Here is a 26,122-nt window from a genome sequence, read left to right on the forward strand (position 1 = left end):
AGATTTTAATCTTCAAATAGACAAGACAGTCTACTAGGCTAGTCATGTTTTAGTGACACTAATACATGTTTCATGTATTGATATGTAGTGATTTTTATTCCACATTTAAGAGTTTTACTTGTCTTGCTTGTTTTTCACAAGAACATTCTTTCTCTAAAGCCAAATGTTCTGTACAGATTTAATCAAAAACTTCTGATTCTTTATTGAGACAGCTAGATAAAGATAATATCTGTTCTCTGCTGACAAAGATATGTGATTGATTATTTAATAAATGTGCCAACCCAGCTGGGTGCTGGTGGCTCACACCTGTAATCCCAGCTACTCAGGAGGTTGAGATCTGAGAATCACAGTTCAAAGCCAGCCTGAGCAGGAAAGTCTGTGAGACTCTTATCTCAAATAAAACACTAGAAAACCAGAAGTGGTGCTATGGCTCAAGCGGTAGAGTGCTCGCCTTGAGTTGAAGAGCTGAGGGACACCGCTTAAGCCCAGAGTTCAAGCCCCATGACCGACAAAAAAATAAATAAATGTGCCAACCCATAACGAAGAATAAAGCTAATTATGATTGTACAATGTAAATGCACATCAATGAATGAGTGATATTGAGCTCACAAAAGACCATAACTATACTTTGACCAGTATATTCCTAGTATTCCATAGAAGAGAATTGTGGTTAATCATCAGAAATAGTCAGTCAGGTAAAAAAGAACCATAATATGAAAGAGCCTTCATGAGAATAGATGATAATACAATGAAAATACTGCCTTGAGTAGAGTGCCTTGAAGACATTATAAATACACTAAAAATGGCTATTTTCTTTTACTATTGTTGTTACTACTTGTAGCATGTTTAGAAAATTGTGATAACTTTCTCATCACTGGCTTCTTATCCTTCAAACATGAATAGATTCCAACCTCTTCTTAAGGCAATAACCTTGCCACAATCCCTGCACATATATAAGTGGATAAAATTTCTGGGATTTCTCATTCTTTTTTCTCCCAACTTTCCAATTCCAGTTTCCACTATCAGAGGCCAAAGAAAAAGATGACCACTTCTCCAATATCTTCAAATCAGACCAACCTCAGAGACATCTGGTATACCATGATTGGCATCCCAGGACTGGAAAATGCACACATCTGGATCTCCATCCCCATCTGTTCTATGTACATAATAGCTATTGTAGGCAATGCGTTCTTGATATTCCTGATCTTCGCTGAGCGCACTCTCCATGAGCCCATGTACCTTTTCCTCTCCATGTTGGCTCTGGCAGATATCTTACTCTCCACAGTCACCACACCAAAGATGCTAGCCATATTCTGGTTCCAAGCTGGGGGAATTTCTTTTGGTAGCTGTGTGTCTCAAATGTTTTTCCTCCATTTCATCTTTGTGACAGAATCTGCCATATTGCTGGCTATGGCATTTGATCGTTTTGTGGCCATCTGTTATCCACTGAGATATACAACCATCCTAACCCACTCAGTCATTGGGAAATTGGGTGTGGCCTCTGTAACTAGGAGTTTCTTCATCTGCTTCCCCTTGATTTTTCTGGTTTATCGGCTCACTTACTGTGGGAGGAATATCATACGTCACTCATATTGTGAACACATGGGCATTGCCAGGCTGGCTTGTGACAGCATCAAAGTCAATATCTACTACGGTGTGATTGTGGCCCTGTTTTCCACATTTCTAGATGTGATCATTATCATAATCTCCTATGTGCTTATACTTTGTACTGTGTTTAAAATTCCTTCCCGAGATGCCCGACACAAGGCTTTGAGTACTTGTGGCTCCCATGTCTGTGTCATTCTCTTGTTCTACAGTCCATCTTTCTTTTCTTTTCTTGCTCACCGATTTGGAGGCCACAGCATACCCATCAGTGTGCACATCCTCATTGCTAATCTCTATGTGGTTGTACCACCCTGTCTCAACCCCATCATCTATGGAGTCAAGACCAAGAAAATTCAAGACAGGGCTGTGCAGGTCTTTTCTATTAGCAATAAATTCTGTTGATTTAAACCAACTCTTAGAAGTGCCCCCTTTAAATCAACAGAATGTTGATTATATCAAGTCAGCCATAAATAAAAGTATAGTAGTCGTTTTTTAGGAAAACCATGATATCATATTCTGTTTTTTCTTTTATTTTTATTTTTTTGTGTCCAGTCATGGGGTCTGAACTCTGGGCCTGGGCGCTGTCCCTCAGCTCTTCAGCTCAAGGCTAGTGCTCTACCACTTGAGCCACAGCGCCACTTCCAGCTTTTTTTTCTTTTTTTGCTTAAGTGGTGCTGAGGAATCGAACCTAGGTCCTCCTGCATGCAAGGCAAGCGCTCTACCACTGAGCCACCTTCCCAGCCCCCTGTTTGTTTCTTTTAAAAAGATACATGTTTTATTTTACTTTTCGTTTTTTTCTTTTTCCACTTATTTATTTTTATTGTAAAGGTGATGTATAGAAGGGTTAGTTATATACGTCAGATAGAGAGTATATTTCTTTTTGAAAAATGTTGCCCCTTCCCTCATTCTCTCCCAACCTTTTACTCCTACCCCACCCACAAGTTGTATAATTCATTTTCAACAGTGTCTAGTGAGTATCACGGCTACATTTGTTCACCCTTTGTCTCTCCTTTTATGTGCCCCATTTTGTCCTCCCAAAGACAGATATATGAACAAACAAGACAAAAGATGAAAGCAAAAATAGCAACAAAGAAAAAAATCCTCTTGTTTTCACTTCCTGAAGTTCATTTCCATAAGTATTTTGTATTGTCTGATGCTCTTAGCTATTGCACCTATGTGATAATTTCTTAAGAATATCCTCCTTTGGTTGCACTCTGTGTGAATGCCTAGGAACCTGTATAATTAATCATATTCTAGTGTATTTTTTTCTTTTACTATCTAGTGTATTTACCTGTAGATTTATAGGCACATTCTAGTTACCACAAATGAGGGAAACCATGCAACCTATGTTTCTTTGGATCTGTCTTTCTTTGCTTAATATAGTTTTTTCCAAATGTTTTCATTTCCTTATTAACACTACAATATTATTCTTTCTGAAGGTAAATAGAAATCCCACAGAATGAGAAAAGATTTATTTTACCAGCTATGAATCAGACAAGGGTTTCATATCTAAAATATACATATCCCTGCTCAGCACTTGGGGCTGCTCAGCTCCACCACATGCTCAGCACTCTCTTCCACACCTGCAGATCCCTAAACACAGGGGCCTTCACCTAGACCACCCTCATAAACCTGCCTGGCATAGGGAACTCTCCAAAGTATGGCATTGGTCTGAGACAACATTGTACCCTCATGTGTCTCAATACCCCATGTAGCCTCATCTCAATGTATAACTTATTCTGTCCTAGGCCCACCAGCTGCTTGTCTGATACTTCAATACAATGCAGAGGTTCTTACTTCTTGGTGTCTTGTCACTTGTTCTCATCAATGACTTGTCCCATCAGTTGTCAGTGCTTTGATGTCACCCCTACAGTTGGTCTTTCCTCTCTGATACTCAGTACACTTCATCTCATCCCATATTCATTGATAAACTTATGATGTTTTATTAAAGATGCAGGCACAATATCATTCTTTCTGATGGATAGGTCAAATCCCATTATGTCTATATACCACATTTTCTTGAACCATTCATGCACTGAGAGGCATCTGGGTTGATTCCATATCTGGGCTATGGTAAACAATGCTGCAATGAACATGGCTGTGCTGGTAGCTTTAGTGTAGCCTTGTTTAAGGTCTATTGGATAAATGCCCGGGCATGGGATTGCTGGGTGATAGGGAAGCTCTATGTTTACTCTTTGAGCACTCTCCATACTGCTTTCCACAGTGGTTGAAGAAGTTTACATTCCCACCCAGAGTGTAATTGAGTTCCCTTTTGACCACATTCCTGCCAGAATCTGTTATTGTTAGTTTTTTGGATAATGACCATGCTAACTGGGGAGAAGTGGAATCTTAATGTTGTTTTGATTGCATTTCTTTTATGGCCAAAGATGTTGAACATTTCTTCATATGTCTATTGGCCATTCTTTGTTCTTCATTGGATAAGTCTTTCTTTAAGTCTTTGTCTGTTTATTAATTGGCTTGCTGTTTCTTTGAGAGTTTATGTTGCAGGGCATTTAGTTTTTGAGCTTTAAGTATATTTTAGATATTTTATTTTTGTGTTAGCACCAATTTATTATACAGTGAGGTTTCTTTTTATCATGTTCATTTATGCATACAGTACACATTGGTCAGAGTTACCTCTCCACAATTCTCCTTCCTATTCCCTCTGGCTTTCCAAACCAGTCTCAGTACTTTTCTTTGTTCCATTATCACATATGCATACAAAATTCTTGAGTATATTTGCCCTACTTTCCAGCAATCATTCATCTGCCTTCTCAGATCACCAGTTTTCTTTAAGGAAAAGTATTGGGGAGTCTGGAGGAAGATGGTGGAGGAGAAGCAGGGGGCTAAACAAGCTCATGAATAGAAACCAGTTTTAGTGTTCCAGTGAAAGATCCAAGGTTAGAGAGTCACATCAAGAGTGCCATCATAGTACAGAATTTGGCCAGAGAGGGAAAAATCAGGCAGCTTGATTAAGGGGACAGATTCAAGCACTTGCTGTGTCTGTGGAGGTGATGGCACTGACACTGCTGATGGCTGCTGCCACAGCCACCATATCAACAGAGAGAGCCCAGGACAAAGGCACCAGAGGCAGTGTGTGAGCAGATTCTACTCAGCACCAGCAAGAACTGACAAGGAGCAGAAATTCACTGCAGACCGTGGATGGCCCAGAAACCAAGGGAAAGGCATGAAAACCCCACAAGACATTCTCCCTCCTTCTCATGGAGCAGAGGTGTGAAGGTAGTCCTTCTTCCACCACTGGAGAAGAACTCCATCTTGATACTGACAAAGACCAGGCAGAGCAGCTAGAACATAACACAGGCCTTGGAAGAAGACAATAGGAGCCATTCAACAGATCAAGGAACCTGACCTGCAGGGCTTAGCTCCACCCCCAGGGAAAGTTGCCCTTCCCAGATAGAGGAACCTCCAACCATGGAAGAGTGACTTTCTTCACTGAGTAAACAGAGCCAGAGGCTGCCCAACCCCACTGCAGCACAGAGAGCAGACCCACCTGAAGGAGGGTGAAAGAAAATCATTTGTGAAATCAGCACACATAAATTCTGAAAATGGCTCAAGGCTGGGCTCTGTGAGTGTCTCAGGAGCAGCTAGCCCCTCAGGGAAAAGGTAATGATTGCTGATAGGCCTCAACCCTACCCACAACCTAGCCCCATCACAGTAACTCCTTCTTTTATGATACTCAAAGCAGATGCATGCCCTCCCACTGAACTAGCCCAGGAAGAGGGTCATAAAGTCCCTGGTAAGGCAGAGTTTCATCCTCCGTGCTCAAACAAATTGATTTAAGAAACCAGTCAAGCCACAGGAAAACGAAATACCACAAGCAAACCAGAGACTTCACCAAGAGATTGGTTATGGACACAGAGGAGACACAAGATTACCTCCACCACAATAAAATCGAAGAACCATTTTTTCTACCTAATTTTTTTTTAATTAAAAAAATTGTTTTCTCATTACAGAAAGGAATAGGAGAAACTCTAGGGCTCCTTAGCACAGCCCGAAATTTTCTTAATAAAGACCCAGAAGCACAACAAATCAATCCTATTTGATAGGATTGCATGAAACTGCAGAGCTTCTGCATGGCAAAGGACATAGCTAGCAAGATCAATAGAAATCCCATGGATTGAGAGAAGATCTACACTAGCCATCCAACAGACAAGGGTCTCATATCTAAAATATACTTAGAACTCAAAAAATTAAATCCTCCAACAACAAATCCTCAAAGAAACAACTGCCCTATAAATAAATGGGCTAAAGACTTAAAGACAAACTTTAGCTAAGATATGGAACCAGCCCAGATGTCCCTCAGTAGATGAATGGATCAAGAAAATGTGATATAAATACAATAGAATTCTATGCCTCCATCAGAAAGAATGAAACAGCCCAATTTGTTAGGAAATGGAAAAACTTGGAAAAAAATCACATTAAGTGAAGTAAGCCAGGCCCAAAGAAACATAGGCCCCATGCTTTCCTTTATCTGCAATAACTAGTGTATGTCTAGGACAAGCAGAAAAGGTCAAAAGCTATGTACATATGACCATATAAGATGATGTTAAGTGAAATGAACCCCAAGATAAGGCTACAAGAAGTTTTATCTTTCTTGCTGTTTTTAATGTACTTATAATGTACTATGTGATTTTTTTTATTTCTTTTGTATGTTCTTCTCCCATGGTATAACCCCTGTTTTCACTGTTTTTGATTCTGGTGCCCTGCATCTTGCATATACATTTTTCTAATTTGGGGAGGAGAAGAGAAATACAAAATTCTGAAATCAGGATACAGGTTGACCCATTGTAACAATTAGATGTGCAAGATACAATGTTGAAAATGATCTGCACAACTTTGAGGGGTGGGGAGGAGTTGGGAAGGTGAGGAGGGAAGGAATGGTAGGGGAAAAACAAAGGGTGTAACAATGCTCAATGGGAAATGGACTCAATACCTTGTACATGTAACTGTAACCCCTCTGTATAGTATCTTTACAATAATATATATATATAATAAAAAACTACAAAATGGCAGGAGTTAGTGCAGCTTTCCAATAATTACTTTGAATATTGATGTTTCTATTTATTATTTTAGTCATTTATTAATTTTACTTAATTTATGTGATATTCCCTTAATGGCAAATTTCTATGACAGTAAATAAATGTCAAGGTCTTGAGATAGTGGGAGAGATAGACAAAGGACACATATAAGAGTGATAGAAATATTGTCTTTTTGATTTGCTAATGAGTACATGACTATCAGTATTTTTTGTTTATAATCAAGTCTTGAGGCTTGAACACAGGTATGAACACTATCCATGTTTTTTTTTTTATTTTAAGGCTAGTGCTCTATTACTTGCCTTGAAATAAAATTGGCAATAAAAGTCTCATACACTTTCCTCTCTGGCCTGGGTTCAACTGTAATCCTCAGATCTCACATTTCTGAGGATAATAGGCTTGAGTCACCAGCACCCAGCAACTGTCAATAGTTTTATAAATATAGCTTTTAAAATATGTAAAACTGTACACACACACATTGAATAGGAAAAACTATAGATGACTAATAAATCTATAAAATATTGATATATTTTATGCATAGCATTTTATATATTACATTTTGAGTAATTTATACACATAAATCTCAATCAAAAGATGCATTTTTGTACTTAACTTAGTGATTTTGTTTAACAGCTATTTCTCATATAAATAGCTTTTCAATTTTTAATTAAGATTTTTATTAGCTTATATCAGTTGTACAAGGGAGAAGTTCATTATGTTTCTATAGATGCATGATCATATATATCCATCAAGCCATATAAATGTTTTAATAGCCCCTAATTACTTACAATTTTTTAAGGAACACCAAAAGAGAGCAGAAAAACAGCATTGTGTGATTTGAATTTAATTAAAACAAAATAATTTATCTGAAAATAATTTATCAGAATCCCAACAGAAACTATCTCCTAAATAATTAGCATATGATTTTACTGTTAGAATTATAAAAATACTTTTATAAATAGAAAGTAATAACTACCTGAAATTTAATAAAGATACTAAATTAGAAATGTGTGATACTTATTCATAGTGAAAATCAAAGCAGTTTAGTTTTTAATTGCATCTAGGGGTTTATGAAGTTAAGAAAAAATCCCTACCAAAGTTAACATTTTCAAAGGGATTTAAATGTTTTTCTAATGGCAGTAAGAGGAGATATTATCATTTAAATAAATATCTGGACAGGAAATCTCATTTCTTTGGCTTTAAGAGTATGGAAGAATGTGGATAAGCATAAGCACACAATCTCAAATCAAGATTATTTCTTTGTTTTTGTTGTTTTATTGCTTTTCAAATAATTTAAAACATCTAAATTCACCTAGGATGTTGACTTCCTTAAATGATGACAAGGCTGAAATGAGGATTAGAGAGCATAGATAAATACTATACCTACTGTTTAGAGGGAAAAAAATGAGGGAAAAATAACTCATGATCTTAAGGCTGATCGATTAAATGGCTTTTATTTTCAGAAGCTTACCGTTTCAATAAGGAAAAACATCATGACTCAACTAGCTATGCATTTTACTGTTAAATCTAACACATAGATTAATGTAACTTCAATAAAACACACACACACACACACACACACACATGTTTGTAGTCTGATTTGTAGCATTGATCACCTCTCACCCATAATGAATAAAGTATTGACACCTTAGCTGTGGAGGGTAAGGAAAGGAGTGGAGAGAACTAGTGATTTTAAAACCTTTACTAAAATAAAACTTCATAAAGGTAGTTGTTCACTGACTCTCACTAGCCCTTTTTAACTTCATTCCTTCTCTTTAACTCCCTTCGATTTGTACATTGGAGCTCAGGATCCTTTCGCATAGAAAAATCTCTGGACTCTCACTCGTATCTGCTGGGTCTTGATGCTGTAAATGATGGGGTTCATCAAGGGTGGGAACAGGATGTACACATTACCCATGAGGACATGAACCAGGGGTGAGAGGTGCTTCCCAAAGCGATGCACCATCGTCAGACCGATGATGGGGATGTAGAAAACTGAAACAGCACTGATGTGAGATACACACGTCTGCAAGGACTTGATCCTCTCCTCCCGAGATGCAATTGCCAAAACCGTGTGCAAGATCATCATGTAGGACAAAAGGATGAGCACAGCATCCAACAGCAAATTGCTGATCACTAGAGCCAGGCCGTAGATACTGTTGAAGCGAATGTCTGAGCAAGCCATGCGAATTAAGTCTTGGTGCAGGCAGAAGGAGTGAGAAAGGAAATGAGGTCGACAATAATTTAAGAACTTCAGCCTGATGATGACGGGGGGAATGAGCATAGAACTCCTGCATAAGATTGCCACCCCAATTCTCAGGATTTTGTCGGTTGTTAGGATGGAGGAATAACGGAGAGGGTTGCAGATGGCAACGTAGCGGTCAAAAGCCATGGACAGGAGCACGGACGACTCCATGAAGGATAGCCCGTGAATGAAATATGACTGGGCAATGCAGCCATCCAGGCTGATCTCCTTCACAAAGCCCCACAGCACTCCCAGCACAGTGGGCACAGTGGACAGGCCCATGCACAGGTCGGTGACCGCCAGCATGGCCAGGAAGTAGAACATGGGCTGGTGCAGGCTTGGCTCAGTGCGGACCACGTGCAGCACCATGCAGTTTCCCAGGAACACCAGGGCATAGATAAAAGAAAACGGGATGGAGATCCAAGGGTAGTAAACTTCCAGGCCAGGAAAACCTGTGAGAACAAATCCTGGGCTACTAGAATTTGAGATAGAGTAGGCAGTCATTTATTAAGCAGATGGAAACTATTTTACAGACTTATTGTAAATTATACAGTTTTGATATGCTCTCATTTCCAGTAATATTTATCTGTTTTGGGGAAAGTGAATAAAATATGATATGATTTTTCATAAACAACAAAATGGAAAGCCGGTAAGTACCTCGTTCTCATGAAAGCATAGATCTCTTGTGTACACTAAGATCCTGCGGTGCTGAAGATGAGCAATGGGGCTGATCAGGGAGCTTTATGCACAAACAGTAGTGCTAATGACACAGGGGATTTCGATTTCAGCTTCCCTTCTGGGGGGTCCCTGCTCAGCTCAAAAGATACACAGTGCATGGCCACAGGTGTGCAGTGTTGCAGGATCTCATCACCCAGTGGGATTGCAGAATACCTAGCTCATTTTTCTTCCTTTGATGCCACAAATTCTGCCTTTTACTGGCTTTAAACACAAAGGAAATGGATTGGTTGAAGTCATCAGACTTTCCTGAGGATACATTTTCACTGAGTAAAACTAAACCACCAAAGTGGAATATGAAATGTTTCACAATGACCAGCCCCCTCCATCAAATTCTTGAATTTTTAATTGTAGTACTCTACTTTTCAAGAGACTTTTTGTGAAAAGAGATTCCTGTTTAAGATTTTTATTTTCCCTGCGGATTCTCTGATATATGATATAAGATACTAGGCATTGACTTTAAACTAGGATATTATATAAAACTGTAAAATGTAGCTTGGTATCAGTGGCTCACTCCTAGCTACTCAGGAGGTTGATATCTGGGTCTCACGGTTCCAACACAGCCTAGGCAGTAAAGTCCATGAGAATGTTACCTCCAAATAACCACCAAAACATCTGCAAGTGGAGCTGTGGCTCCCATAGTATAGCACTAGCCTTAAACAAAAAAGTTTGAGGATAAAACAAAGAAAAACACCTCAGTTTAAGCCCCCGGACATAAATACATATCATACACCACACACACAATGTAAAATGTATTTTAACTTTACAGTGTAATAAAATAAATAAAACGTCCTTTATTCATGGTAGCATTAGCTGTATATGTATAGAATATAATTAGTTATTTCACATACTACATTCTTACAATAAAGTGATTATGTCAAGACAGCCTATTTATACCTTGCCTGTGTAGATGATTCCACCACTAAACACTTTTAGAACATTAAGTGATAAAAAAACACATTAAGTGATAAAAAAAAACAACATGGTTTAGTGCCTTTGCCTAAGAAAGATGATTAATTATTACAGAATAATTCCAAGATTTCAGAGTGGAAATACACTTTCAATAGACTACCAACATGATTTCTGAGGTAGTGTCAATGGTAGCTCTTTCTTTTTTAAAAGTTTTATTTTCTTGTAAAGATGCTGTCAGAGAGGTTACAATTCTATCAGTAAGATCATGAGTACATTTCTTGTTGAGCATTGTTACCTCCTCCTTTGTTTTTGGGAGCTCTTTCTAAGAAGAGTTGATTTGATTTTCATGATGAATCCAAGATTTTTTATTCATGTAAAAAAAACTCAAGTTTTATGAGCAACTAGACATTCTTATGTGAAGCTGGGTGCTGGTGTCTCACACCTGTGACCTACTTACTCAAGAGGTTGATATCTAAGGATCAAGGTTTGAAGCTAGCCTGGGCAGAAAAGTTCTTGAGAATCTTATCTCTAAATAACCCTCAAGTAGCTGGAAATTGGGCTGGGAAGGTGGCTCAGTGAGTGATAGAGAGCTTGCCTTGTATGCATGAGGCCCTAGGTTCAACTCCTCAGGACCACATAAGCAGAAAAGTCCAGAAGTAGTGCTGTGGTTCAAGTGGTAGAGCACTAGCCTTGCGCTGAAGAACTGAGGGACAGTCCCCAAGCCCAGAGTTCAGGCCCCACAACTGACAAAAAAAAAAAAAAAAGAAGCTGGATATGGGGATGCAGCTCAGTGGAAGAGTACTAATCTTGAACTAAAAACCTCCAGTGCCTTGAACTAAAAACCTCAAGTGCTCAGGACCCAGGACCAACACACACACACACACACACACACACACACACACACCATCTGAATGATCATGGAGTGGAGAATTCATAAACACTGTAAAGGTTAAAAAAAACAAATTTTGACATAGAATTATGCTATTCTTGTTACTAAGTTTCAAGCAAAACATCAATGATCAGTGTAATGATTATTCAGTTACAAGAAAAAGATTAATTAACCAAATTTAAAGATTAAAAAATGCACTTTACTGTGAACTGTTTAGCAGCTTCAGTGGGCAGGGTGAATCTTGGGTGATATTTTACTTGTGTTCCCAAGAGGGAATTAATTATATAGAGTACATGTACTGTTTCAATATATATCCTCAGTATACTTTAGCCCTTCTGTTCTATTTAATTTATTTGTTTTTGTTGGTACTAGAGATTGAACCCAGGGACTTAATCATGCTAGATAAGTACTGTGCCACGTGAGACACACCTCTAGCCTTTTTTCTTAAATTATTATTTTTATTTAATTTTACTATAGGTCTCCTATCTTTTGTCAGGGGCAATGTGAAATCTTACCTTCCTACTTATATCTCTTGTGTAGCTCAAATTTGAGGTAGATGTTATACCCAGCTTGTTTTTTTGAGTTCAAAGTTCACTATCTTTTCTTCCAAAGCTAGCCTCAATTCTTAGTGATTTTATCTCTACTTTCTGAGTAGCTGGGATTCCAGGTGTGAGCCATAGCCCCTGACCTGTTGTGATATATTTGATCCTCATAACCATCTAAATAAAGTTCCTGATGAAAATAGACCCATTTGTTTATTGAATGTGTATTTAAAATAGACTGATTTACCATAATACATTGTTTTAAAACCTTAATGTAGACATAATGGGTTAGAAATCTTTGAATATATAAATCATTGCATATCATTTCAAGTATAAAACAATAGAATCAAGTGAAATTGTTTTAAACTGGAGCATGGAGGTTACTGTATGAGTGAAAAGTGCAACTATTTAATGAACTACCAATTCTAGTTCTGGACTCATTTTAAACATAAAGGAAATGTAGATCTCAGAAAGATTTTTTCCTATTTATTAAAGCATCTCTCAGAATTGACAATGTATGTTAATAACTTAAGTGTACACTGACAGATGAGTGGATTAAGAATATAAGCATAAATGGGGAGGCGTGGGAGATAGGAAGGGATGGGAAAAGGAAACAAAGGAGGAGGCAACAATGCTTGATAAGAAATGTACCCATTACCTTGCTCATGTAATTATAACCCCTCTATATGGTATTTTCACAATAAAAAAGAAAGAAAATAAGCATAAAATAAAATGTTATTCAGCCTTAAAAATAGAAGGAAACCTTGTCATTTGTGCCAAAATAAATGAATCTATGGTCGTTATACTAAATGAAAAATGGAAGAACTCCCACAAAAAATTTTCTATGCTATCACTTAAATTTGTAAATGTGAAGCATATTGAAACAGAAGACAGACTGATGATTACCAGGGTGGCAAGTGAACCAAATAGAAAGATGATGATTAAAGACCAAAATATTCAGATATGAGTATGTGCCAGATATATAATGTATAGTGTGGATATTTACTGGAAATGTGCCAATAGAGTAGTTGTAAAGGCCCTTAACACACACACACACACACACACACACACACACACACACACACACACACACACACACACACTCTCTCTCTCTCCAGAGAGAGATGGGAGAGGTAGGGAAGAATAGAGGAACAGAGAGAGAAAGAAAAAGAGAGAGAGGGGAGAAAGGGCGACAGGGAGGGAGGGAGAGAATGATTATGAGAAATTAATTGAGGAAACAAATAGATTAATTATAAATTAGAATAATTGTGGATATCAGGATACAAGCATTTGTGTATCACATGACTATTTTCATGACTTAAACACATACAAAAATTTTATGTTAGTCAAAACTCCACAAAATTCATTAACACCAATTAATGAATCTTGCTGTTTCTGCAGAGGATTTGTTCACATATATATGGAACATGAAGGTATTTTCCTTTTAAATATTCTTGCTTTTTCTTTTGCCTGCCCTAAACCACAATTGTGTTTTACTAAGCACATACTGAATACAGCCAGATGTGATGGTGCATACATTAATCCTAGCATTCAAAAGGCTAAAGCAGGAGGATTAGGATTGTGAGGTCAGACTGGGCTATGTAGTGAGGCCCTGTCTCAAGAGAGAGAACAAGGAGAGAGAGGAGGAGAAAGCGCAAACTAATATTCATATAGGGAGGAAAGAGTTCGAGGGTGTCTACAACTCCTCTGAAACACATATCACATATATTTAAAAAAATAAAGCCGATTCCCCCCTCTTATCTGGAAAATATGGGCAAGGACAGGTATGGATAACAGTAAAGATGCCATCTTGAAGGTTTCACATCAACTGTACATTCTCTAGCTCTCAAAGTGTCTGAGTATGGAAAGGTAGAAATCTATTCATTTTTTGAGAGAAAAGCTAAAAGCAAAAATCAGTAATACCTTAATTTTCACTTGAAGATCTGAAGAACATTTTCTTTCAAAATGGATCAGGACAATATGGGAGAGTAGCATCAGAGTCACAGTGACCATGTGCTATATTTATTTAAACAAGGACTGAAAGGGAATCTTTGGTTTCCTTTATTTCTAGGAGGCAAGAAAGATTTAGCAGTTCTTTACAGAAGAAGGTAGGAATTTAGAAGAAAATGGTACTCATAAAACAACACAACACTTACACACCACAAATTTCTCAACTATTAATTTTGGATTGGTTTACCAAATAATGTTTTCATTTGCTAAGTCATCTGATAATCTATACTTACCTCAATATACAATTTAAAATTCTTGCCTCCTAGCAGAAATACCATCACCAACAAAGTAATGGAAAGTTTTGGAACGATCTATGACGTGAAGTGAAACAGTAGTAGCCCTGATAAAATGATAACTCTGAAATCAAATGGCCTCACTGTTATTCTGTAGCAATTTTAAATCCCCTTCACAAGCTGGCATTGTTGAATTGAAACCTGTGTGCTGAATATCATCCGCAAAGTTAATGTTCATTTATTTACCCTGTGGATTTGCAATGAGGATAAAAGCAGAAATTACTACCTAGCAATTCCTAAGAGGATGACATAATAAGTATTTGATAAATATAAATGAATTATTGCTTGAGGTATAATTATTATTTACATGGTAAATTTTGTATTTGCAATAGTAAAGATATAAATATTAAAAATTAAACCCTACCAACTTTGGGAAAATGTTTGTAATCATGTGGTGTGTATGTTTATAACAAAATCATTCTATAATCAAACAAGAGAGTAAAATGTGAATCAATGGATAAAATAAACAATTTACTGTGTATAATCCAGTGAAAAAAATACATCAAACTGAATTTGAGAAATGATCACTAGATAAAAGCAGAAATAAATATTAAACTCAAAGGCATTATTATAAGTGAAACCATTTGTGCAGAAAACACCATTTTCTTTTTTATATGTTTTTATTGGAAAAATACTGTACAGAGGGTTTACAGTAACATGAGCAAGGTAATGAGTACATTTCCTATCAAGCATTGCTACCTCCTCCTTTGTTTTTCCCCTATCATCCCTTCCCTCCCACCTCCACAACTCCACTCCCCAACTACCTCCCCACCTAAATTGTAAAGTTAATTTTTCAACATAGTGTCTTGTACATCTCATTGTTACAATCAGTCAACCTGTACCCCTATTTAAGCATTTTGTTTTTTCCCTCCCCTTCCCAAATTAGAGAAGTGTATACACAAGATGAGGGCATTGACATCAAATACAGTGAAAACAGGGGTTATACCATGGGAAAGGAACATACAAAGAAACAAAAAATCACATGGTATATTATAAATACATTAGAAAAAATAGCAAGAATGTGTCCCTATCTTGGGGTTCATTTCACTTAACATCATCTTATGGTCATATGTACAGAGACTTTGACCTTTTCTGCTTGTCCCGGACATATAATAGTTATTGCAAATAAGCAAAACCATGGGGAAAACACCATTTTCTTTACACGTGCCTCTCTTAATGTCACATCTTCATGACAGAAATTAGGCTAGTGACTTTAGGAACATGAAGATATGGGAAAGTATAAAATAAAAGCAGGTGTGAAACTTGTTAACCTCTTCCCTCATTTCCCCTCGGTTTCCCTTCCCCATTCCACACCCCCAAGTTGTACAGATCATTTCCAACATATTGTCTTGTGTATATCGCTGTTGCATTGGTTCCCCCTTGTCCTTTGTCTCACTATTCTGTTGTTCCTCTTCCCTTCCCTAATTAAAATGAACGTGTATACAATACCAGGCTACCAAAATCAAATACTGTGACTACATGGGATATACCATAGGGGGAAGAACATACAAAGAAACAAAAAGTACATTAAAAACAACAGCTTACTACCTTACTTATGTAACTGTAACCCCTCTGTACATCACCTTGACAATAAAAAAAAATCAAAAAAGCTGAAAGTAGAACTGTGGCTCAAGTGTTAGAGCACTAACTTTGAGCAAATGAACCCAGGCTATATAGTTCAAGCTCCAGGACTGGCACAAAAAAATAAAGTAAAGCCACTATGAAAAAAAAACAGGTGTGAAGACATGTTTGAGTATGATAGGAATATAATATGTGGTTAGGCTAGTTATGTGGCTGCATATTTTCTAAATTCATCAGACTGTGTATACTTCTAATGAGGTTAGGGTTCAAAGATAACTCAAAAAGCCTACCTTAAAATATTAAGTTTATAAATGTGATTGAGGAAATAGCATTTGAAATAATTGGAATATACGTTCAATATTATCAACCATGATTTACTTTGGTTGCAATTCTGCTTTTACTTATTATATTAATATTTGACAATGGCCAACTAAATATTTCAAGGCATTCTATTGGTAGCAGGAAGAAGGAAAGTAGGAATGAGCTGACAAGTAACCCAAAATTACAAAGTAGATAGCATGTCCAAACTCCATCATGGAATTCCTAGCAACAGTGCGGCATACATATCATTTCACCTATAATCATGTAAAAATCCGTTTTTACAATAGAAAATATTTTAGATTCTTGATACAGAGATTAAATTATTAATGCATTTGCATTATTTATCCATAGCAACAATGTAAGTACTTTCCACGGATTTAAATGAGATAGGACAAAAAAGCAAATAATGATAAATGATATTCTAATGGTAAATATACAGGTATTATTTGAATAAAGAAATAAATCAGAAAAACTTATTTCTTTATTCCTTAGCAGTTGTTAGCGCTTTGTATTTCCAACTCACTCATTATTGGTAGAATTGTGAAACACTGTTCAATAGGCAATAGCATCAAGATTTCTTTTGTCATTTGTTTCCTTCCATTTCAAATAGTCTAGTCTCTCCATGATACTCACCGAGTTAAACAGAAGAGAAAGAGTATTGGGGAAAATAAATACTGTGTTTACAGTAATAAAATTGCTTGATAAAATCATTTATATTGCGGTCCTAATTGAAAGGATGTATGCTAACAATATTAACATTTTCAGAATGAATGGATATGGAAATAAATGCTTCCAATGGCCCATAATAAAATACGTCTTTGGCTAATAAACACACCTGACACAATAACATGATGCTCCATCAATAGAACACATATAATCTGATTTATTAAACAAAATTGTGCACATCGATGTTATTGACTTATCCATGGGTGAATGAAAGCATTCGTCACATGTAAGAAATTATTAAAATGGAAGCTAGTAACCTCATTGTTAGCTACTTACTCTTCACTTTTTCTCAGTTTCATTTTAAATACAATGCTATTGAACCAACATTAGGATTTAGGAACCTTTCAAGTAGAGCAATTTCTGGACTCTCACTCTTATCTGCTTGGTCTTGATGCTGTAAATGATGGGGTTCATCAAGGGTGGGAACAGGATGTACACATTACCCATGAGGACATGAACCAGGGGTGAGAGGTGCTTCCCAAAGCGATGCACCATCGTCAGACCGATGATGGGGATGTAGAAAACTGAAACAGCACTGATGTGAGATACACACGTCTGCAAGGACTTGATCCTCTCCTCCCGAGATGCAATCGCCAAAACCGTGTGCAAGATCATCATGTAGGACAAAAGGATGAGCACAGCATCCAGCAGCAGGCAGAAAATCACCAGAGCCAGAGCATAGATGCTGTTGAAGCGAATGTCTGAGCAGGACGTGCGAATTAAGTCTTGGTGCAGGCAGAAGGAGTGAGAAAGGAAATGAGGTCGACAATAATTTAAGAACTTCAGCCTGATGATGACGGGGGGAATGAGCATAGAACTCCTGCATAAGATTGCCACTCCAATTCTCAGGATTTTGTCGGTTGTTAGGATGGAGGAATAACGGAGAGGGTTGCAGATGGCAACGTAGCGGTCAAAAGCCATGGACAGGAGCACGGACGACTCCATGAAGGATAGCCCGTGAATGAAATATGACTGGGCAATGCAGCCATCCAGGCTGATCTCCTTCACAAAGCCCCACAGCACTCCGAGCACAGTGGGCACAGTGGACAGGCCCATGCACAGGTCGGTGACCGCCAGCATGGCCAGGAAGTAGAACATGGGCTGGTGCAGGCTTGGTTCAGTGCGGACCACGTGCAGCACCATGCAGTTTCCCAGGAACATCAGGGCATAGATGAAGAAGAAAGGGATGGAGAGCCAAGAGTAGTAAGCTTCCAGGCCAGGAAAACCTGTGAGAACAAATCCAGAACTTGAGTTTGAAATAGAAAGAACAGACATTAATAAAAAGGTCTAAAATAGTTCTAGATAGCTATTGGAAAACATATTTTTCTGAGGCCTTAGTTTCCAATAACGTGCATCTGCTTTGGGAAAGAAATAAAAGATCATATTAATTAATAAAGATTGTGAATTGGTTCTTGATTCTTGGGGACACAAATGTCTCTCTAACCGTGAGCCTACTAGTGCTATTGATGAAGAGTAACATGGAGTTTTATAAAGAAGCAGAAGTGCTGGAGTCACATGAGATTTAGATTGCCAGGTAGACTTTAGATTGTTGCTTAATCCTACAGAGGAATAATGAACGATTACAGGCAATCCCTGTTGCCAGAGCTGGGAACACTTTTAGAAGAATGTGAAACACAGGATTCCTTTTTCTCTTTGGTTGCGCAGCTGTGCTTTTCCCTTCATCTCCATTGCATATTCCTAAGGGAATGGACTGGCTGAAGACCACCATGCACAACATAAATGTTAACCCGGGGCAACTAAATAATCCCAGTGAAATCTGAAAATCAGAAAGGCTGAAAATTCCACATTTGGTTAGCCCTAAATTATTTGCATGTAAATGTTTTCTCCTCCATTGTTCATGGACTTCTTCATTTTGTATGAGGTTTATTCCTTTTCTAAATTTTACCATGGTATTCATTCTTATATACTTCCTATATAAACTTCATATGGTTTAAATACTAAACCAATCATGTTTTAGCTATTTTATCTATGATTTTTTGGCTATTGAACAACACTACCACCACTACATATACTGTCAGTATATGAAAAACATGAAATTGGCTATTTGAACATATCATATCCTTGTAATAATGTGAATTGTGAAGACAGTCTACATAGCCTGGTATCCTGTATATCTCCATCCACTATAGAGTAATTTTTTTCTTTTATTTTATTTTTTATTGTGAATATACTGTACAGAGGGGTTACAATTACATGGGCAAGATAATGAGTACATTTCTTATCAAGCATTGTAGCCTCCTCCTTTGTTTCCCCTTCCCATCCCTTCTCATATCTCCCCTCCCACAAACTCCCCCCGCCAATTCTTGGATGTTCAAAATCTAAATGGAGCTTCACAGAAGACTAGGAAATGATAGGTGAATAGTTAAAAACTTTAAGAAGGAATGATTTTGATTGACTGTACTCATTACAAATATAAAGAATATATTGTATAATTTTATGAGCACCTAGAAATCACCTTAATAATAAAACTATGTGAATTACAGTGCTGGGTAAAGAACATCAATAATTGCAGTAAAGTGGAAAATGATTTTGAAATAGAATTGTGTTATCACAGATGATGGCATTTTAACAAAAGGAATGCAGTCAAAATATCAGTGACTAATACAATGAATTTTTTGAAACAAGGTTTAGAGAAAACCAGGAGTAAATATGACTAAAAGATTAGATAGACTAAGGGAGAGAGAAAATAAATCTTACTTTTCTTGTGAAAACTGTCCTAGCCTTCAGGGTTGAAGTGATCATTTCCTTCTGTATTTATTTATATACCTAAGAGAGCTAGTTTCATAAGGTACAGATATTTTCCAATATGTGTCTTTTCACTAAATTGTAAACATCTTGTATGATGTATTTTATGTTTGTACTCCAAAAATATAGCATTCCCAAAATATAGATGATCAATATATGTTTGCTCTTTATGTTAAAATATAGTTGTTCCAGTAAATCCTATAACATCTCTAGTGATATTTGAAAGCCTTATATACATTATGGCTTGGAAATAGTTTTTAAATATATGAGTCATTCCATATCTGATCTATTTTTAAATATCCCCAAGGAAGTCTAAAGTAAAATATGGAGAACTCACAGAATTAAAAATAAAATCATCAGTTGATCCTGTGATACTGCTACTGAGTTTACATCTAACAGAAAACAAAGTGTAAATCTTGAAAAGATATGCAAACTTCCATGTTTTTGTAATATTATTCACAATAGTAAAGGCATAAAAGCAATATCAGTTCCCAGTCACATAATAATAACTAAAAGAAAACTTAGTCATTAAAAAACTAATATAACCTTGCTCATGTAACTGTAACTCCTCTGTACAGTATTTTCACAATAAAAAACTTATTTAAAAAAAGAAACTAATATAAGTAATTGTATGTATACAACATAATTTTATTCAGTCATAAAAGAGTAGAAAGTTAAGTCTGGAGCTGGTGACTCATGCCAGTAACCCTAGCTACTCAGGGGGCTGAGATCTGAGGACCATGGTTCAAAGCCAGCCCAGGAAAGAAAAGTCTGTGAGGCTCTTATCTCCAATTAACCACCAGAAAACAGGAAGTGGAACTGTGGCTCAAGTAGTAGACTGCTAGCCTTGAACTGAAGAGCTAAGGGACAGTGCCCAGGCCCAGAGTTCAAGTCATTAAGAAATGTACTCACCTTGCTCATGTAACTGTAACCCTTCTGTACAGTATTTTTCCCAATAAAAAATTATTTTAAAAACGTAGAAAATCTTGGTATTACTTAAAGTATGAAAAAAATTCTATTGGAAATCTCTTGGATTCATTTTGAGTGTATAATTTCTAAAGTACAGTGGAGAAAGAGGAAGGCATTTGCCACCTGGAGACAAGACTGGCCTCAGACTGTATGCAGCCTGCTTCAAGGTTGGGGTAGAGCTCATTCCCTGCTGAGCTCAGTCAGGGATCACCCTTATTGACCTTCTTCTCTACATGATCAATGCATATATAGATCTACATGATCTATGTAAATATTAAACATATACAATATATAAATATAATATATTATAAATAATATAATGTATAAAATAATATAAACAATATATAGTTATATAACATATACAACACATCCAATTAAATAACATTATATTATATCAAATATAGCATATAATTATGTTATATATAACATATATGATATATAATTATAAAATATAATATATAATTACATCTTAGTTATATATTATTCTTCCTGATGGATTAACAAGATCACTTTAAATAAATCAACCAATAAAGGAATAGATATCACATGTTTGGACCCTTTCGTTAGTTGTATGACATCTGGAATGTTCCTATAATTTGGTTGTAGAATTGTGCTACAATGAACACAAACGTGCAGGTGTCTATACAGTGTCTTGACTTGCCATTTTTTTGGATGAATGCCAAAAGTGGTATCGCTGGTTTAGGTTTTTGAAGAATCTCCATATTGAGCACCAAACAGTTGCAGTAATTTGCTTTTTCACCAACAGTGGTTCCTTTTCCCTCACATCTTCCCCAGCATTTGTTGTTCATATTCTTGACGATTGCCATTTTGAGTGGAGTGAGATGAAATCACCAAGTTGTTGTGAATTGCATTTCTTTTTTGGCCAAGGATGTTAATATTTCTTTGTGTACTTATTAGTCATCTCTATCTCTTCCTCTGACAAATATCTGATTAGCTCTTCTGTCCACTTATTAAGTGACCAATTTCTTATGGGTTTAATCTGTATCTTTTTTCAGACACATTAATGATTTTTATGTCTTCGTGGAAAGTCACTTTTTGTCAACATAATGATTATAACTTTTACTTTTTCATAATTTTCTATGATTTAAGAGTTCATCTAAAATGATTATAGTTTTCTAATACCCTCTGAAATTAATATAGGGTACAATAATTTTGTATCTCACTTTAACCTTATGTGTTTTCATGATTAAAGTGTGTATCTCCCATTTTTTTAATTAATTGGAATGAGTTATTAGTTTGAAATGTGAAAGAACAGAAAATGAAATATCAAACAAATTCCTCTCAGTGGTTTACATAAAAATAAGAGGGCAGAAAACGTCACATAAAAAAATCCTTTTTTAATAAAGTTTATATTCAGTGACAAAGTTTGGAGAACAAGGTGTAACTCCTGTCAGTGTCCTATAACTTCCCATGAAAGATTCAGCAGAGAGGCTGCATTTCAATGTTACTGTTTTCAGAATTTTTTTTTTGGTTTGGAAAGAAGAGACCCACCAGTCGGACTCGAATCTGCTTGGTTTTGATGCCATACACAATGGGGTTGAATGTGGGGGGCACAAGGAGGTACACACTTGCAAAGATTATGTGGACACTTGGGGAGACATTCTTGCCAATGCGGTGAGTTAGGAAACTGAAGAGTGCAGGTGTGTAGGAGACTAACATAGTACAAACATGGGCAGCACAGGTGCCCAGGGCTTTGGAGCGGGCATTCTGAGAAGACAGCCGGAAGACAGCTTGCAGGATTTTTACATAGGATGTAGCTATCAGTCCTAGGTCCAATGTCATGACTGAAAGGGCCACAAATATCCCATACACTCTGTTAACATGGGTGGTGGCACTGGCTAGCTTTACCACAGCCATGTGCTCACAATAGGAATGATCAATGACATATTTCAGACAGTAAGGCAGTCTCTTAATGAGAAGAGGACATGGTAAAACCATCACTATAGCTCGGGCTACCACAACAAGACCTATTTTAATCACCACCGATGTTGTCAGGATGACTGTGTACTGCAGTGGGATGCAAATGGCTACATAGCGATCAAAAGCCATGGCAACCAAGAGACCCGACTCGATTATGCAAAGCGTGTGGATAAAATACATTTGCACTAGGCAGACATCAAAATCAATCCAGTGTGCATCAAACCAGAAGATTGCAAGCATCTTGAGAGCTGGGGAAGTGGCAAGGACCATGTCATTCATGGCCAGCATGCAAAGGAAGAAATACATGGGCTGGTGGAGGCTTGGTTCTAGCTTAACAGTAGTAATGATCATGGTGTTCCCCAGTAAGGTCAAGGCCAAGAGCAGGCAGACAGGAATGCCAGTCCAGCTGTGAAACTCTTGCAACCCAGGAATACCAACCAGGAAGAAAGAGGAAATGGGGTGATGTGTGGCATTTTCTGCCATGTTTAAGAAATATTTATTATGATGTAGCCATGGTAGTTACCTAAGGATGTAAGACAGGATTACAAAGTAATTTCTCCATGGTTCTGCATGGAAGAATCCAGACTGTGTATAAGTCTTGTTACAGGACTGAATGTTCTTCAAACCTCTGTAGACGTTCAGATAAGTATGATCACTCTTTAGATATTCCAATTCATCATCTTCAAATATGATTTAATGTACTGATTGTAGATATTTGTAAGTATAAAAGTTTAATTATTTTCTACTCCAAATTGTTCATTTCCTGGTGGTGGAGCAGTTAGTAAAATAGTTTAATGTGTCTGTCAATGTCATTGTTTTTCTTCTCAACAAGTTGAATTAAAACATGGAGATATAAGCAGAAACATATACACAAACACAGCAACAATGAACTCTTATTCTAATATGCAATCTCTTTTTAATGTTTACAGCTGTCCTCAGGCAACATCAATAAATAATTGGGACTCAAAGAAAAGTCTGTTAGAGCTACAAGATAAAAGCAAAAAAAAACCCATCATTATAGAAAATCAATACTTGATCATCAATTATAGTTAAACATAATTTATTTTGTCAAAGCATAATTAAAAAGCTATACAAATTGAAAGAAATTATTTTATGTTAGTGTGTCTTGTAGAATTAGGCAAGTCTTTATTGTATACCGAAGAAAAAGCATTCCATGAGCAAAAGATGTTGATTTTGTAGGCAGAGAAAGCTAAAGAAACAGAAAGAAGCCAACAAACAGCACACTGGTCAATTCAAATTTGAAAGACAAAAGGCAGGAAGGCCCATGAGCCACAGATGACTTAGGCTACTGTGTTGTGTAAGGACAGAGTCAGAGGGTGCCCCATGATTGAGTAAATTAAAACTGACCTGTCTGAGAAACTTAGTGATTATGTCTCTGTACTTACTTTTTAAGATCAGAAAACAATATGGTTTTGGCTTCAGTTTAGAGGCATGGAACTGTTTTGTTGAATGACATATTATTGGTATTTGATTTTATTTCTAGGATTCACAGAGGACTTGACAGGAGGAAAAGAGTTAAAAAATAACAATGGCATCAGTAATTTTTATTTAGCAAGATTCACTCCCTCTTGTCAAAGCTGATTAGATGCAACTATAAAAATGGAACAAGGAAACTTGTTGAAATTATTGAGGGAAGGAGGAAGAGAGGCAGGGAAAGTTATGAGGGGGTGAAAGTATTAGAGAACATCAAAATATGTATGTAAATATAATAATGAAATTCCTTTCTATATAATAAGATAAGGTCATTTAAAAGGAGGATATCTCTTTAATTAGATCGAAAATGGACAGTGTCACTCCTGTATTAGTGATATTTTAGTTATATATGCTGTAAAATTGTTCAAGATTATAGAGATAGTCATATCTCTATGAACCCTGAACCCTGAACCCTGCCCTGGCTTTGTCACTGATCCTTTCAAATGGTACTGAGGATCAAGGCATCTACAATTTAGCTTATTTATTTCAGCAGCAAGAGTAGTTTGGTCGGTCTCTTCTTCTTCTTCCTTTGTCCACATTTGGCAACTTTTATAGTTGTCCTTTACCATTCTTTCAGAATTTCCTTTATACCCAGAGTCAAACTGTAGAACATTCACACTTGAAAATATGCCCCCCCACTCCCCACCCCCAGCAAATTATCCCGGCCCCCCCACCTCAGTTCCCAGCACTGGTGCTGGTGGCTCATGCCTGTAATCCTGGCTAGTTGAGACTGAGATCTGAGGGTCACAGTTTGAAGCTAGCCTGAGCAGAAAAGTTTGTGAAACTCCTTTTATTTTTTCTGTCAGTCCTGGGGTTTGTACCCTGGGCCTGGGAGCTTTTCCTGAACTCTTCAGTTCAAGGCGAGTGCTCTACCACTTGAATCACAGCACCACTTTCGATTTTCTGGTGATTAATTAGAGATAATAGTGTCATGGACTTTCCTACCCCAGCTGGTTTTGAACTGAGGTCCTCATATTTAGCCTCCTGAGAGGTTAGGATTACAGGCCTGAGCCACCGACACCCAGCTGTGAAACTCTTATCACCAAATAACCAGCAGTGGTAAAATAGCAGACTTGAGTGAAAAAATTAACTGGGAAATAAGGCCTGAGTTCAAGCCTCAGCACTAACATAATAAATAAATAAATGAATAAATAAATAAATGTTTTTAGCATTTAGAATTCTAGTTATATTTTCCCATAACTTGCATATAAGCTGCATAATTTTTATGATAGCTTAGTTAGTACTGAAAATATTTAAAATATCAAAGCTTATTTTTCGTGTGATCCAAATAATAATCATATGAGAAAAAATTCATCATAATTATGGTATTAACATTGTGTTCTTAAATTATAGTACTTTGGCCTAGGATTAGTGAGGTTCTGAGAGATTTCTAATAATTAATTGAAAAATTTTCAGAGACTGACATATTTTAAAGCACTTTCAAAATTTAAACTTTTATAAGTCTGTAAAAACTTATGAATTTTAGAAATGAAAGCATATCATATGAAGAATATAACCCTTGATACAGGTGAGAATGTAAGATATTATCTATAAACATTGAACTTACAAAATATGAAAGATTCTCAATTACTTACAGATTTGTGCCCTTTTTGAATCCTTCAGTGATTCTCTTCTGTTTGGAGATTCATTGTGTCAGGCTTCATGCATGAGAGGCTGTTTGTAAAAAATAGGGCAACATGTTAGCATAATGGTGTGGCTGGCTATAAGAAGCAAATTAATCAAACTAGAAACATATACATAAAGTTTAGCCAGGAAACACTAATAGAGATTATAAATAAGCTTGCTTTTTCTTGACAAATACATTTAAACTCTTAAAATTTTTATCTTTTACTTTCCAGTAACTAATCAACTTTATAGAAATACTTACCATCTATATGAAGAGAGGATACATTACAGGACTTTCTCTTCAGAAGAAAAACTTTTATTCCTGGGCCCTAAAAGCAGAGATTTTCTGAGATCACACCCAAGTACGTATTGGTCACCATCACTTCCCCTCTTGTGCTAACTTTGAAAGG

The 26,122-nt window shown here is 36.7% G+C and overlaps 4 protein-coding genes across 4 annotated transcripts; 1 reads left to right on the forward strand and 3 right to left on the reverse strand.

Annotated features, from left to right (window-relative positions):
• Positions 1–1,041: 1,041 nt before the first annotated feature.
• LOC138836216 (olfactory receptor 52Z1P-like) lies at positions 1,042–2,007 on the forward strand. Its single transcript, XM_070034711.1, has one exon. It carries the CDS (start codon positions 1,042–1,044, stop codon positions 2,005–2,007), a length of 966 nt encoding a protein of 321 aa, XP_069890812.1.
• Positions 2,008–8,466: 6,459 nt separating this feature from the next.
• Positions 8,467–9,411, reverse strand: LOC138836217 (olfactory receptor 51V1-like). Its single transcript, XM_070034712.1, has one exon. The coding sequence runs from the start codon at positions 9,409–9,411 to the stop codon at positions 8,467–8,469; it is 945 nt and encodes a 314-aa protein (XP_069890813.1).
• A 7,838-nt stretch (positions 9,412–17,249) lies between these two features.
• LOC138836218 (olfactory receptor 51V1-like) lies at positions 17,250–18,191 on the reverse strand. Its single transcript, XM_070034713.1, has one exon. The coding sequence runs from the start codon at positions 18,189–18,191 to the stop codon at positions 17,250–17,252; it is 942 nt and encodes a 313-aa protein (XP_069890814.1).
• A 3,900-nt stretch (positions 18,192–22,091) lies between these two features.
• Positions 22,092–23,075, reverse strand: LOC138836587 (olfactory receptor 52P1-like). The gene has a single exon (XM_070035363.1). It carries the CDS (start codon positions 23,073–23,075, stop codon positions 22,092–22,094), a length of 984 nt encoding a protein of 327 aa, XP_069891464.1.
• Positions 23,076–26,122: the final 3,047 nt, after the last annotated feature.

This window comes from Dipodomys merriami, unplaced genomic scaffold (genome assembly GCF_024711535.1).
Source record: "Dipodomys merriami isolate MVZ:Mamm:240054 unplaced genomic scaffold, mDipMer1.0.p SCAF_25, whole genome shotgun sequence".
Classification (NCBI taxonomy): Eukaryota; Metazoa; Chordata; class Mammalia; order Rodentia; family Heteromyidae; genus Dipodomys; species Dipodomys merriami.

Coding starts and splice junctions, on each gene's coding strand:
- LOC138836216 (XM_070034711.1), top strand. CDS start 1,042: ATGACCACTTCTCCAATATCTTCAAATCAGACCAACCTCAGAGACATC.
- LOC138836217 (XM_070034712.1), bottom strand. CDS start 9,411: ATGACTGCCTACTCTATCTCAAATTCTAGTAGCCCAGGATTTGTTCTC.
- LOC138836587 (XM_070035363.1), bottom strand. CDS start 23,075: ATGGCAGAAAATGCCACACATCACCCCATTTCCTCTTTCTTCCTGGTT.
- LOC138836218 (XM_070034713.1), bottom strand. CDS start 18,191: ATGTCTGTTCTTTCTATTTCAAACTCAAGTTCTGGATTTGTTCTCACA.